Source organism: Lolium rigidum, chromosome 1 (assembly GCF_022539505.1).
Source record: "Lolium rigidum isolate FL_2022 chromosome 1, APGP_CSIRO_Lrig_0.1, whole genome shotgun sequence".
Lineage (NCBI taxonomy): Eukaryota > Viridiplantae > Streptophyta > Magnoliopsida > Poales > Poaceae > Lolium > Lolium rigidum.
This window is the reverse complement of record NC_061508.1, coordinates 251,305,568-251,320,387: the sequence shown is the minus strand read 5'-3', so window position 1 is coordinate 251,320,387 and position 14,820 is coordinate 251,305,568. Positions and strand designations below refer to the sequence as shown.

Sequence of the window (14,820 nt, the reverse complement as noted above, 5' to 3'; positions counted from 1 at the left end):
TGGTTGAAAAGGCCATTACTCAATGACGAGGAATGTCAATCAGCAATGAGCAACACCCCTTGTGTTTGGGATCCTGGTATTGAATCACTCCTTTTTCCATGCAACCGGCTGAACATAACAGAGCTTATTCAGATTAAGCGCTGGACTAGTATAACATATAGTGGCATTTTCTTATCTGAATATCCATACACCATGATCTTCCTTCATGACCAATGGGAATTTATCCATCAGCAATGTATCCAGGAGAATTACAATCCAAAGTTGCTGGTATCTTCACAGGACTGTGCTAAGGTCCAAGAAATGGATGTTATCTTCATTACATTTCTACCTCCTTGATACGGTAAATGAATTCTGGTGGATAATTGATGATGATGAAAGTTTCTGAAGAAACTTGTCCATTGCTGAGCAATGGTCTTGAGGGGGGGGAGGTAATGTCAGGGACTAGTAGTGCTATGGAGTAGTGGGTTATTAGCTGTAAGGGTAGTATCGGTATTCCACCTATGTTGTCATGTTGTAGTCGGTTAGGTCTATATAAGCTTATCCTTGTATCCCCTTCAATAAATCAAGAAAAATGAACCCTAATTTTATCTTACTTTCCTGCAATTTACCTTTTATTTAGTTCTTGCAATTTACCCTTTTTCTACCAAATTCCTCTCAAATCTCCCTTCTTGATGATCCTTCTCCGGTCAGTTTCAGATATTATGGGAGATTGGGTGGTATAGCATGTATGTGTAAATTTTCGTGATAAAATGTGGTGATTGTACTTTACTCATGTACATACGAGGTTGAGTTGGAAATGATGAGCTGCTATTTTGTTTGGCCCAACAGATAATCATTTTCTTTTCGTTGTGAACAACTAGCACTAACATGTAAGCTTTTGTATGTTTTATTAGCAAGCTATGCTGGTACAGTACAAAGTGGAAACTTACCAGGCCTTCTGAACTAAGCTAGTATAAATAAAATAAAAAATAGCAGAAACAAATGTTTTCCCCCAAGAGCCACTGCATTGGCTGAAATGAATTATCATTGCTCTCATGCTTGGGCGAATCATTTCAAGTTGTAAATCATGTGGATTCATGTACTGTTCGGCCATCTCCTGATCTCCTCGATCCTCACGGCACATCACGAGCCACCAGCATCTCTGCATGCACCAGGTTGGCCATGGCGGCAGCAGGAGGGAGGACATCGATGGAGTGCAACTTTGATCCGATCGTCCGTTTATAGATTCCCAGGAGGAGGAAATACTCAAAGGTAAATTGTGCCAGACCAAATTTCTTTGGGAGTTGCAATCAGTGTTTTTACTATGCTGCATTCAATCAGATAGAGGTAAACAAAACTCAAAGCAAAACAAGTTACGATTGTACTTGGCAGACTTGGAGATATCAGCACGTGTGACTTTGTTTTCATTTATTACATTCGATTCAATTTGCGAACATAACTCTTCTAACTCGCTTGTAAACTTCTAAACTATTGACTAATTGATGAGTAGTTCTGGAATTCTAGAGAATATCCCCGTCACAGCAAAAATGAGAACCTATAGAATTTCTCGGGAGAAAGCAACCATCACATACATCTCAGCGATCACATTTGATTCATCTCAGCTTGCAATTTATGCAGCACGAGCCGTAGCTTGAGGCACATCCGCTTCTTCAGGTCTGCTGAGCACAAAAGATGTGGTTAATAACTGACTACACGAGCACGCAAAATATGAGCAAGAACTAAGGATGAGCTGAGTCAAAACAAATTAAACCACGAGATCGAGTAAGAAACAACTCATATTTCTATTTCCATAAGATTGTGCAAAAAAGTGAGTTCATTTTAGTTTCTATGAAAGATAGGCCATCAGTTCATGTGGTGTGTATATTGTCATCAATATGCACAACAAAACAGATTAAACAAGTAAAAAACAAGGAACCCAAAAAAAAAAAAATACAAACTGTAAGAAATAACATTTGACGCACGCACCTCTCAATTCCTTCTCCAACTTCCATTCTGACAAAATTGCCAATTGTCACTTTAGAACCGACCTCCTTTGATAAATCATTCAGCAGGGTCTGATAAGGATGATACAAACAAGCAAAGCTTATAAGAGATCACAATTCACAGCCATAAATTGTCAATGAAAAGATTTGCAAGCTTACCTTAATGTTTGTGCTATCATTAACAATATATTTTTGCTCCAAAAGCACAACTTCTTCAAAATACTTCCTCAATCGACCTTCCACCATTTTCTCCATAGCCATTGGGGGTTTACCTGATTTTTCAGCCTAACATGATACAGAACAGCATGCCATGTCATTTCTCAAGTAACTTTTTTTAAAACTGCATTTCTCAAGTAACTTGGCAATGCACAATCCCTAATATTGAGGATGCATGTAGTCCATGTCTTTAGAATATATAGAAACAAAGTTATAAAATAGAGGTTATTCAACTCACAGGAAATAAGCAGTGTAAATGCTGAACTTCTAAACCTGAACCAAACAACTGTCTTGATATGGGTCTACATCCAGAAATCACAATATGGTATGTATGATCTGGTCGCTTTCCATTTCAGAATCAGATGCACATGTTTCCCTCTTCTTTCTATCCAAAATCTTACAGCAATGCATGCATTTGCTTCTTATTTATTCTTAGCCATTCTCTACTTCCTAAATTGTTTTGTTTGTTCTGTGAAGATAGTAGGAGAGTACTTAAAAGCTGGCTCATGGATTAATGACCTGTGACAAACACATTTAGTATAAAAGTGCATGTCCATTTCTTATGTCATGGTGGATGAACATACGACTACTCCGAGATATATTAGCATACAATGGTAAATCCTTGTAGGCAGTGTCAGAATAAGGTACCTGAGTTCGGAGCACGTCACGTTCATTTTCCAGAGCTGCGGCAGAAACCAGGTCTTTTGATAAGAATAATGGCTTTTGCGCAACAATATGCATTGCGATAGACGACCCAACTCTCTTGAGAGCATCAAGCGGGGCACTACTATCTTCTGCTTCTAATGTAACCAATCCAGCCATTCGACCCAAACCTGAAGCAAGAAAAGTGCATCACTTAAGTGAACGAGCAAATATGCCATTTCTCAAACGCCAGGAGAAGATTATGAAGAGTGCCGACAGGAACAAATCCATAATACTGAGTCTGGCCAGCTTATGAAAGAGAATATAAGTAGGATCAATCTAATATGCTGACTCATCGTTCTTTAAAGGAGCACAGAAACAACTTCTAGCCGAAATGTCAATGTTTCTTTTTCTTTATGTTGTACTGCTAGTACAAAATACAAGAGTAGTTGTTAAAATTGTTGTCAGTACTCAGTAGTATGGTTGCACGTTTATATTTCTACCAACAGTTTCACAAAAGTAAACTACCACTTGTCTCGTGCTACAAAGTACAAACACAATAAATACTGAGGGAAAGATAGCAAAAAAACACAGTATGATGTCCAGTTGTCTACAAAAGATAAAATGGTGATGAAAATTAACAGGAGACAGACATGCTCCCTAATCAGTAGAAAACCACTGTTCATGTTTTTTTAATAATAAAAAATAGCTAACCGAAGGGGGAAATCTGAAGAATGATAACCAGAGTATGGATAAAATTTGAGGGACTGAAATAAAATCGTCTGTGCACCTGGCTGAGGACAGTTATGCAGATAAGATGAAACAACACCATGTCCGGCCGTGGAAAACATGAAGCCTCTTCTGAGTTTTACGTTCTCCCCCACCATGGCAGCAACTTCTGTGACAGCATCGCGAACAGTTGTTTCACCACTGAGTTTAGGATGATCTAGGTTAATGCTCATGTTCTGAAAAGATTGAGAAAATTTATAGTTTCTCGCGCATGAAAAAAAAAAAGAACAAAAGGACAATATATGATAAGTTCAACTCTAATGCAGACATTTGAGTTTATACAGATCATCATATGTTATTATCCGCCTATGTCAAATAGACATGGGCACTGCATGACCCTACAAGTCTACAACTGGGAAACGGGAACCTAATTGTTCCAAGAGTAATGAAACAGAATCAAAACAGGAAATTCAACCAAAAAAAAGAAGTAATTTTATTCTATTTCACATGAACATGATCAGCTCACAAAAAACTACCAAATTTAAGTGATATGCTGATATCGCAAACATAGGTATATAACTGTTTGGACGTCCTCCATGTTCTCTACTATTTAGCCAATATAACATTATGTCAAGAGTAGTTTTGTACATGTATCATTTTGTCAAACCGACACCACAGGTAATGAAATCCAATGCCAAGAAGGCTTAGATCATATTAGGTCACGACATAACACAACACACAAATTTGATCACATGGCCGGTTTAAATGGAACATAATTCAATATGGAACTCCACTTAATTTAAATCCAGTGATGCAGAGTCCGTACATGACAAGTTTAAGCCTATCAACTTGTGGATATAGTGATATAAACAACATCTCATGTATCAGAACAGCTCAGCAAGGTGTGGATAGAAACAATAGATGTCCTATAAAGTAACAAAATGGGTAAGTACACACCTCCAAATATGCAGGAGCAAAAGGAAAAACCAATTTGTCAGGATCCTGAACTGACAAAACCATTTTTGCCACGGATGATGCCTGCAAGACAAATGAAATTTGAAAGAAAGAACTTATCAACATTGTACCTGTGTGAGTAAACAGATAATCAAATGATGCAATACAATATCCAAAGTTATTAACATCCTAGAAGATAAAAAAAAAAGGCAGGAACAGAGTACTTCGGAATACAAATACAACAGAGTTTGAAGTTGGAATTTGTCAAACAAAAAAAAAACAAAAAAACTAGAAAGCTGATTGATAAATGGTTAGACAACTCCTATTTATGATTGACATACCATAGTCATAAGTCACAACCGACGCAATATACATACATGCTTAAATGCACAACATATCACGCTCAGCATATGCAAGCAAAACAAGACAGGAACGGAAAAGAGATGGCCCAAAAACATCTTCAAGACGAAATCAATAAGCAAGACTGAAAAAACAGGGCATAACAGTCACTATATTGGATCTGGTGAGTTAACACAACTAAAAATGAGGCACGGAGAATCATATTCGCAACGACCAAGGCAACAAACGATAGAAACAACATGCTGCAATAGTAGGAAAAACATTACAAGAAATAGCAACATTTACTTCAGAATTGACCATCTCCTTTCCAAAAAGTAAAGTGATAGTCTTCAAGTCATGAAGAAATGATTTCTACATACGGTAGCAATAAACCCATGTCCCAATTCCCATATGCTTATGTTGATGATATGAATTTAAAGGGATCCTGCCTCTATCTCACTAACACAGTTCAACATAATTATAATATATATGGTACAAAGCATGTGGCTGAGGGCGAAACCAACCAGATACTGGAAAACTTCGTTCCTTGCCACAAAGTCAGTCTCGCAGTTTAGCTCAACCACAGCAGCCCGCTTCTCATCCTGTGCCATAGCTAGCAAACCTTCGGCAGCAGTCCGTGACGACTTCTTGGCAGCAAGAACCACCCCTCTCTTCCTGAGATCCTTCTGCGCCTCCTCTGAAAGAAGTCAACAAACTGCAATAAGAATAGAGGACATGACAAAATTCCTCAACCAAAGCGATGAGAAGGAAGAGCTAACCGATATCCCAGTTGCAGCTGACCAGCGAAGCCTTGACATCTTTGATCGGAGCGCTAGTTCTTTCTCGGAGCTGCTTGATAAGACCCATCTGATCGGGCACTTCGGAGCTAAATCTCCTGTGAAGCATGCCATTTTGCGGAAAATGGTTGCCCAACAGATGAGTTTGGGATGTCGCGGAAGGGGAGAGTTGGGCAGCTTGCTGTTGGGCACGCGACAGAAGAGTTGCTATGGGCCTTCTAGCAACCTGGCCCCAAGCCATTCTCCGATGGGATTGTGCTGCAGCAAGAGCGGACAGGCGCAATTCTTCAGGAAACTGCACGGGCAACGAGCATCAGAGTGGCGAATTCGGTATCGGGAAAAGTATGATCCATCCACAACCGGTGTGTTTTATTTCAATGGAATATCGCCGCCGCCGAACGCCCTCGCGGCCAGCGCAGGAAGAGAGAGAGAGAGAGAGAGAGAGAGAGAGAGAGAGAGAGAGAGAGAGGAGGAGGAGGAGAACCTGCCAGGGTCCGGTCGCCGCCGCACGTCGATCTGCCGCTGCCGCCGCCGCCGCAGGAGAGAAACGATGGAGAGGAAATGAGAGGGTTTGTCCTTCTCGGGGGTTTCGGCCTTTCGGGTCGCGTCTACGTGACCAACGGGCCGGCCCAGGCACGGCACGGACTGGCCCACCTTTAAACGGGCCAGATACGGCACAGCACGCGGAGGCCGCTTATTTGGCAGGATCCTCTGATAAAAACAAAATTGGCAGGATCGTGTTCACCGCTTATCAGGGTTGGGTGTGTTGGTGCGGGGGAGCTCGCCGGAGATGGAGAAGAGGAATTTAGAGGGTGAGCCGGGGGCGGCGGACTGGCGTAGGTGGTTGGGGTTGCACAATGATACGTCCATTTTGCATCACTATTTTATATCATAATTTACTGTTATTTATTGATATATTTCATATTTAGAGATGATACTTATGTTATTTCACCTATTTTGTATGTTTCATGATTATTGGAGAATTACTCACCGGAGTCGGGATTCTCGCTGGAAAAAGCACCGTCGAGATACGATATTTCTGAAGATCAACAATTGACGGAAAATATACCGAAGCTCTTATTATTCCAGAAGACGGACACAACCAAAAGGGGAGGCCGAGGAGGGCCACCATGAGCTCCCCATAGGGCGGCGCGGGCTCCACCCTGGCCGCGCCGCCATGTGGGGAGGGGGCCCACGACCCCCCTCGGCCATCTCTCCTTCGCGTACTTCATCTCCCGAAAACCCTAAGGTGTGGGGGGGACATCGAGAATAGACACAGCCGCCTCTGCGGGGCGGAAAACACGAGAGAGAAAAGAGCTCTCCGGCATGCTGAAATCTGTCGGGGAAATTCCCTCCTGGAGGGGGAAATCGTCGCCATCGTCACCGCCATCGAGCTGGACTTCGTTGGGATCATCATCTCCACCGCCGACACCATCATCTCCGCCGCTGCACCTCGTCTCCGCTGTAACATCTAGGGTTGAATCTTGATTATTTCATAGGGGAAACTCTGCCGGTATTGATTACTCCTTGTTATTGATGCTATTGAGTGAAACCATTGAACCAAGGTTTATGTTCAGATTGTTATTCATCATCATATCACCTCTGATCATGTTCCATATGATGTCTTGTGAGTAGTTCGTTTAGTTCTTGAGGACATGGGTGAAGTCTAAATGTTAGTAGTGAACTATGTTGAGTAATATTTAATGGTTTGATATTTAAGTTGTGGTGTTATTCTTCTAGTGGTGTCATGTGAACGTCGACTACATGATACTTCACCTTTATGGGCCTAGGGGAATGCATCTTGTATTCGTTTGCCAATTGTGGGGTTGCCGGAGTGACGAGCAACTCTGAACCCCCGTTGGTATATCGATGCATGAGGGATAGCAGGATCTCGTAGTTTAAGGTCGTGGTTAGATTTATCTTAATTACTTTTTTGTATTTGCGGATGCTTGCAAGGGGTTTAATCACAAGTATGTATTAGTCCTAGGAAGGGCGGTGCATTAGCATAGGTTCACCCACACAACACTTATCAAAACAATGAAGATTAATCAACTATATGAAGCGAAAGCACTAGACTAAATTCCCGTGTGTCCTCAAGAACGTTTGGTCATTATAAGTAAACAAACCGGCTTGTCCTTTGTGCTAAAAAGGATTGGGCCACTCGCTGCAATTATTACTCTCGCATTTTACTTACTTGTACTTTATTTATCTGCTATATCAAAAACCCCTGAAAACTTGTCTGTGCGTATTTACAGTGAATCCTTCATCGAAACTGCTTGTCAACGCCTTCTGCTCCTCGTTGGGTTCGACACTCTTATTTATCGAAAGTACTACGATACACCCCTATACTTGTGGGTCATCACACAAGCACACGAACGTCCAGTGTGATTTCAGTGTTCCCCTGATTAAGAAATTATATGCTACTTTGACCTTCAAGACGGATGATGATCGCACCATGCAGTGGATGTCTGGGTCTTCTTCCTGTGAGGCCTCTTTCCACAAGTTTGCTGAGCTTCTTGCCTATCCCTTTGAACGTGGTCGCCGTCTCCATGGTCCTCAACGTACAGACAAGGAGGTGCTCTATGATCTCTACACTGAAGAAGGAGCTATTGGCACTATTACTGGACTTCTTCCTATCTATGATCAACTTCTTCGCTTCTTGAGGGCCACCATTGCTCCAAGTGGTGGGAACAGTGATGCTATTAGAGGTGCGCTCGTGGACCTTCTTCGTCTTTCTTGTGAGTGTGCACAAGATGGTGTTGAGACCAATGATTTCGTAGTTGATGTCATGGATTATATCTTTCATGAGATCTTTCATGCCATGGTCTCTCGGACTTCTATGCCATATGCTCCTTACATTCAGCTTCTTATCAATGACACTGCGGTGGCGGAAGATATGAGTCAGTTTCCTTTTATGGATCACAAGTTCAAGAAGGCTTACATCAAGAGGAAGACAGTTGCACCAGCTGCCCCAGCTGCTCCAGTTGCTGGTTCGTTTATGGGAGATGCTCGTTCTAGTGTCCATGCACCCGGTCACCCAGTTGCTCAAAGGGAAGTGAAGAAACTCAACTGGTTCCAGCGCAATGTCCTGTGCATGAACATTGAGATCCACAAGAAGAACTTCGAGGCCAGCCATCAGCGCGCAGAGATACAGCATACTCAGGCGGTTAATCTACACAGGCTCAATGATGAGCAAGGTCCTCCTCCTAAGCCTCCCGTTCACCCTGCCTACAGTGGTTGGCACTCTTCTCAGGTTCAGTGGTCTGACATCGAGCAGAGTATTCAGAGGAGCAACATCTCTCGCGCCTCTCCACCAGCTGCAGACAGTGCCGAAGACTATGAGTCCGAGACCAGCTCCGAGTGATCTCCATGCGACGAGTAGCATCGCTCTTTTTCCTTTTTGGCGTTTCGATGCCAAAGGGGGAGAAGTGTTCTATTTAGGCTTCTACGGGCTTTGCAGGGTGGGGCACAAGTATATGAATTTACCATTATTTTATTGCTTGTGTCCTCTTGTTTATCATTTGTGCTTATGAACTATTTAGCTTGCTTGTTTAAAACTATGTTCTATGTGTGGTTGTGAGACATATTGTTAAGGATTTCGAAATTCATTATGGTAATTCTATATGTTGAGACCAAAGTTTATGATATGGTGTGTGATTTAAGGTATTCGGTATTCTATATCACCATATTGGTATGATCTCTATTTCTTTGTCTCAACTATATGTGTTTATGTCTCTAGTTTTGTTCATGTTGGATAGCTTTTGTGTTAAGGCACCTCGTACCTATGTGTGGTACATTTGTATTCAAATGCAAATTACTTATATGCACGCATGTTGGGGGAGTGCCTTTATCCTTTGCCAACATGTTGGTTCATGCTAGTAATATTTTTCCAAATCTGTATATTGTCATCAAACACCAAAAAGGGGGAGATTGAAAGAACATCTCTCGGATTCTAATTTTGTATGTTTGATGACAATATATGTGATACACTAATGTGCGTTGATATAATGCAGAAAATATATGAAATATCCGGCCACTGAAAAACGGCTAAGGACTTTTCTGTCGAGCTCTCGCACCCCCCCCCCCCGCGGATATTTAGCCGGATATTTATGCCAGACCCGGATAATCCGGGGAGCGGATAATCCATCCCTTACTTAGGATGGATAATCAGCCCCCACATTTCCTGCAACGGCTCGATTTTGGGAGGGGTATAAATACCCCTCTTCTTTCTCCATCACAAGCTGCTCAATCCTGCTCAAGTTCATCCACCATTAGAGCCAACTCAAGAAACACAACAATCACAAGATCTCCTGCTCCAACCATCCAAAGCTCTTGATCTTTGGAGAATCGAAGGAGAAGACCCCGATCTACATCTTCACCGAAGCGATTTACATTTCCCCCTTATTTGATTGAGGGACCCTTTGCTAGTGTTCTTCTTTGGAAACCTCAGTTGTTTGTGGTTGATTTGTTCTTGTTGTTGTTGTTGTGATGTTACAGATATTGAGAGCCTCCAATTCGGTTGTGGATGTGTGCCCCAAGAACCTTATAAAGGCCCGATTTCTGTCTCGAGGAGATCCCTTAGTGGAAGTGGGATATGCCTTTGTGGCGTTGCTCACAGGAGACCTGAGTGAGGCCTTTGTGGTGTTGGTCTGGCCTTCGTGGCGATCACACTCCTCCAAGCGTAGACGTACTTCCTCTCAAAAGGAAGGAACTACGGGAATCATCTTTGTGTCTCCGCGTTCTCCACTCTTGGTTACCTCTATCCTTATTAGCTCTACTATATCTTATTTAGTTATATCTTGCTTAGTAGTTGATTTTGTCATATAGGTAAATTCACATAGTTGCATATCTAGAGAATTTACCTTTGTGTCAAGCCTAAATTGAAAAAGAACTATAAATTGGTTAGCACCTATTCACCCCCCCTCTAGGTGCGGCATACGATCCTTTCAAGGGTGCACTTTTATTGTTGCTATAGGAATTACCATAAGAATTGCCATAAGAATTTACCATTAGTATAAGGATATGACCTATAATTGTTACTACCAAAATTATTCTGATAAGCATTGTTGTTGAAATTGTTATTTTTAATGAAGTTCACATCAACATGCTCTTCTTGAGCAACTAAAGAAGCTAACGGAATACTATTTGGATCAACATGAGCTTTACCATTAACAAGCATAGATATAATATTATCAATTTTATCACTCAAGTAGGAGGATTCTTCGACATAATTTACCTTCTTACCTTGTGGAGCTCTTTCGGTGTGCCATTCAGAATAATTTATCATCATATCATCAAGTAATTTAGTTGCAGCCCCCAAAGTAATGGACATAAAGGTACCTCCAGCAGCTGAATCCAGGATATTTCTTGAATAAAAAATTAGTCCTGCATAAAAAATTTGGATGATCATCCAAGTAGTCAGTCCATGAGTGGGACAATTCTTTACCACCGATTTCATTCTCTCCCAAGCTTGAGCAACATGCTCATTATCAAATTGTCTAAATTTCATTATGTCGCTTCTCAAAGATATAATCTTAGCAGGAGGATAATATTTTTCCAGTAAAATCATCTTTGCATTTAACCCAAGAATCAATACTATTTTCTAGGCAAAGGTAGCAACCAATCTTTAGCTCTACCTCTCAAAGAGAAAGGAAACAATTTCAGTTTAATAATGTCGCCATCTATATCCTTATATTTTTGCATCTCACAAAGTTTAATAAAATTATTTATATGAGAAGCGGCATCTTCAGTACTAACACTAGAAAATTGCTCTTTCATAACAAGATTTAATAAAGTATGTTTAATTTCATAGAAGGCTGCTTCGGGAGCAGGTGGAGCAATAGGTGTACAAATAAAATCATTATTGTTGGCGCTAGTAAAGTCACACAACTTAGTATTCTCAGTGGAACCCATTTTAGTAGAATTAAGACTAAGCAACAAAAATAACAACTATAATAGAAACTAATTTTTTGTGTCTTTGATATAAAGACAACTATAAAAGTAAACTATTTTTTTGTGTTTTTGATATAATGAAAGAAAATACAAAATAAAGTAAACTAAGCAAACTATAACAAGGTAAAAATATTGGAGATGAGAGACTCCCCTTGGAGAAATCCTCTTTCTCCCCGGCAATGGCGCCAGAAAAATAGCTTGATGGTGCTTATCGTAACGCCGACTTCACACTGTTGGGGAACCCCAATAGGAAGGTATGATGAGCATAGTGATACGTCTCAAACGTATCTATAATTTCTTATGTTCCATGCTAGTTATATGACAATACTCACATGTTTTATATACACTTTACATCATTTTGATGCATTTTTCGGCACTAACCTATTAACAAGATGCCGAAGCGCCAGTTCCTGTTTTCTGCTGTTTTTGTTTCAGAAATCTTACACATGAAATATTCTCGGAATTGGACGAAACAAAAGCCCACGGCCCTATTTTCCACGGAGAGTTCCAGAACATCGAAGGACAGTCGGAGGCGGCCAGCAGGGCCCCCACACCACCTGGCGGCACGGCCAAGAGGGGGGTGCGCCCCCCTAGGGTGTGGGCCCCTCGGGACTCCACCGACATCGCCCCTTCGTCTACATATTCTCCCCGTCGCGAAAACCCTAAATCATCCAGTCATATTCCACGAAGAGTTCCGTAGCCGCCGCCATCGCGAAGACAAGTTTCGGGGGACAGAATCTCTGTTCCGGTACGCCGCCGGGACGGGGAATTGCCCCAGGAGTCATCTCCATCGACACCACCACCATCTTCATCGCCTTTGCTGTCTCCCATGATGAGGAGGGAGTAGTTCTCCCCCGAGGCTGAGGGCTCTACCGGTAGCTATGTGGTTCATCTCTCTCTCCCATGGTGTGATCTTTATGAATATGTAGATGTTACTCTTGTCTATTATGCACTCTAGAGGTTACTGAAAGTGCATGGAGCCCCCATGTGTGGTTTTGGTAATTAATGACAATCCCTATGGACTAATGTTTGCATTGAGTTATATTTGTAGGAGTTGTCCATAGGCAATGCTTGAACCATATGTTGGCTTCAAGATTGCAATAAGGAGCAAATGAAGAAGATCAAATGTCAAGTATGTCTTGAAGATGAAGAAATGAAGTGCAAGTTCAAGATGAGTGATGCGTGCAGTTAACACACGTCCGTTGGGAACCCCAAGAGGAAGGTGTGATGCGTACAGTAGCAAGTTTTCCCTCAGAAAGAAACCAAGGTTTATCGAACCAGGAGGAGCCAAGAAGCACGTTGAAGGTTGATGGCAGCGGGATGTAGTGCGGCGCAACACCAGGGATTCCGGCGCCAACGTGGAACCTGCACAACACAACCAAAGTACTTTGCCCCAACGAAACAGTGAGGTTGTCAATCTCACCGGCTTGCTGTAACAAAGGATTAGATGTATAGTGTGGATGATGATATTTGTTTGTGAAGAACAGTAAAGAACAAGTATTGCAGTAGATTGTATTTTAGATGTAAAAGAATGGACAGGGGTCGAGAGTTCACTAGAGGTGTCTCTCCCATAAGATAAATAGCATGTTGGGTGAACAAATTACAGTCGGGCAATTGACAAATAGAGAGGGCATGACAATGCACATACATGATATGATAAATATTGTGAGATTTAATTGGGCATTATGACAAAGTACATAGACCGCCATCCAGCATGCATCTATGCCTAAAAAGTCCACCTTCAGGTTATCATCCGAACCCCTTCCGGTATTAAGTTGCAAACAACAGTACAATTGCATTAAGTATGGTGCGTAATGTAATCAATAACTACATCCTCGGACGTAGCATCAATGTTTTATCCCTAGTGTCAACAGCACATCCACAACCTTAGAACTTTCTGTCACTGTCCCAGATTTAATGGAGGCATGAACCCACTATCGAGCATAAATACTCCCTCTTGGAGTTTGATGTCTACGGGTGCTTCTATTCTTGTAGACAGTGTTGGGCCTCCAAGAGCAGAGGTTTGTAGAACAGCAGCAAGTTTCCCTTAAGTGGATCACCCAAGGTTTATCGAACTCAGGGAGGAAGAGGTCAAAGATATCCCTCTCATGCAACCCCGCAACCACAAAGCAAGAAGTCTCTTGTGTCCCCAACACACCTAATAGGTGTACTAGTTCGGCGAAGAGATAGTGAAATACAGGTGGTATAAATAAGTATGAGCAAGTAGCAACGGTGCCGTAAATTAGCTTGTCTGGCGTGTAGTTGATGGTGGTAGTATTGCAGCAGTAGTAACGCAATGAACAAGAAACAAGCAGCGATAGCAAGTATTTAGGAACAAGGCCTAGGGATTAGACTTTCACTAGTGGACACTCTCAACATTGATCACATAACGGAATAGATAAATGCATACTCTACACTCTTGTTGGATGATGAACACATTGCGTAGGATTACACGAACCCTCAATGTCGGAGTTAACAAGCTCCACAATTCAATGTTCATATTTAAATAACCTTAGAGTGCATGAAAGATCAATTCGACTAAACCAAGTACTAACATAGCATGCACACTGTCACCTTCATGCTTATGTAGGAGGAATAGTACACATCAATACTATCATAGCAATAGTTAACTTCATAATCTACAAGAGATCATAATCATAGCATAAACCAAGTACTAATACGGATGCACACACTGTCACCATTACATCGTACAGGAGGAATAAAACTACTTTAATAACATTGCTAGAGTAGCACATAGATAAATTGTGATACAAAACACATTGCAATCATAAAGAGATATAAATAAGCACCTCACTATGCCATTCAACAGTGAATAAGTATTCTCGTGAAATATAGCCTAAGAGACCCACACGGTGCACACACTCGTCACCTTTACACACGTGGGACAAGGAGTCTCCGGAGATCACATAAGTAAAACTCACTTGACTAGCATAACGACATCTAGATTACAAGCATCATCATATGAATCTCAATCATGTAAGGCAGCTCATGAGATTATTGTATTGAAGTACATAGGAGAGAGATGAACCACATAGCTACCGGTACGGCCCCGAGCCTCGATGGAGAACTACTCCCTCCTCATGGGAGCAACAGACGGTGATGAAGATGGCGGTGGAGATGGCAGCGGTGTCGATGGAGAAGCCTTCCGGGGGCACTTCCCCGTCCCGGCGGCGTGCCGGAACGGAGAC

The 14,820-nt window shown here is 41.8% G+C and overlaps 1 protein-coding gene across 1 annotated transcript; it reads right to left on the bottom strand.

Annotated features, from left to right (window-relative positions):
- Positions 1-1,337: 1,337 nt before the first annotated feature.
- Positions 1,338-5,911, bottom strand: LOC124692647 (elongation factor Ts, mitochondrial-like). The gene is made up of 8 exons (XM_047226064.1): positions 5,642-5,911; positions 5,387-5,559; positions 4,527-4,607; positions 3,631-3,805; positions 2,847-3,031; positions 2,142-2,267; positions 1,966-2,054; positions 1,338-1,655 (listed from the first exon to the last, which is right to left on the bottom strand). Exons 1-8 carry the CDS (start codon positions 5,898-5,900, stop codon positions 1,610-1,612), a joined length of 1,134 nt encoding a protein of 377 aa, XP_047082020.1. The 5' UTR covers positions 5,901-5,911; the 3' UTR covers positions 1,338-1,609.
- Between the last annotated feature and the right edge of the window lie 8,909 nt (positions 5,912-14,820).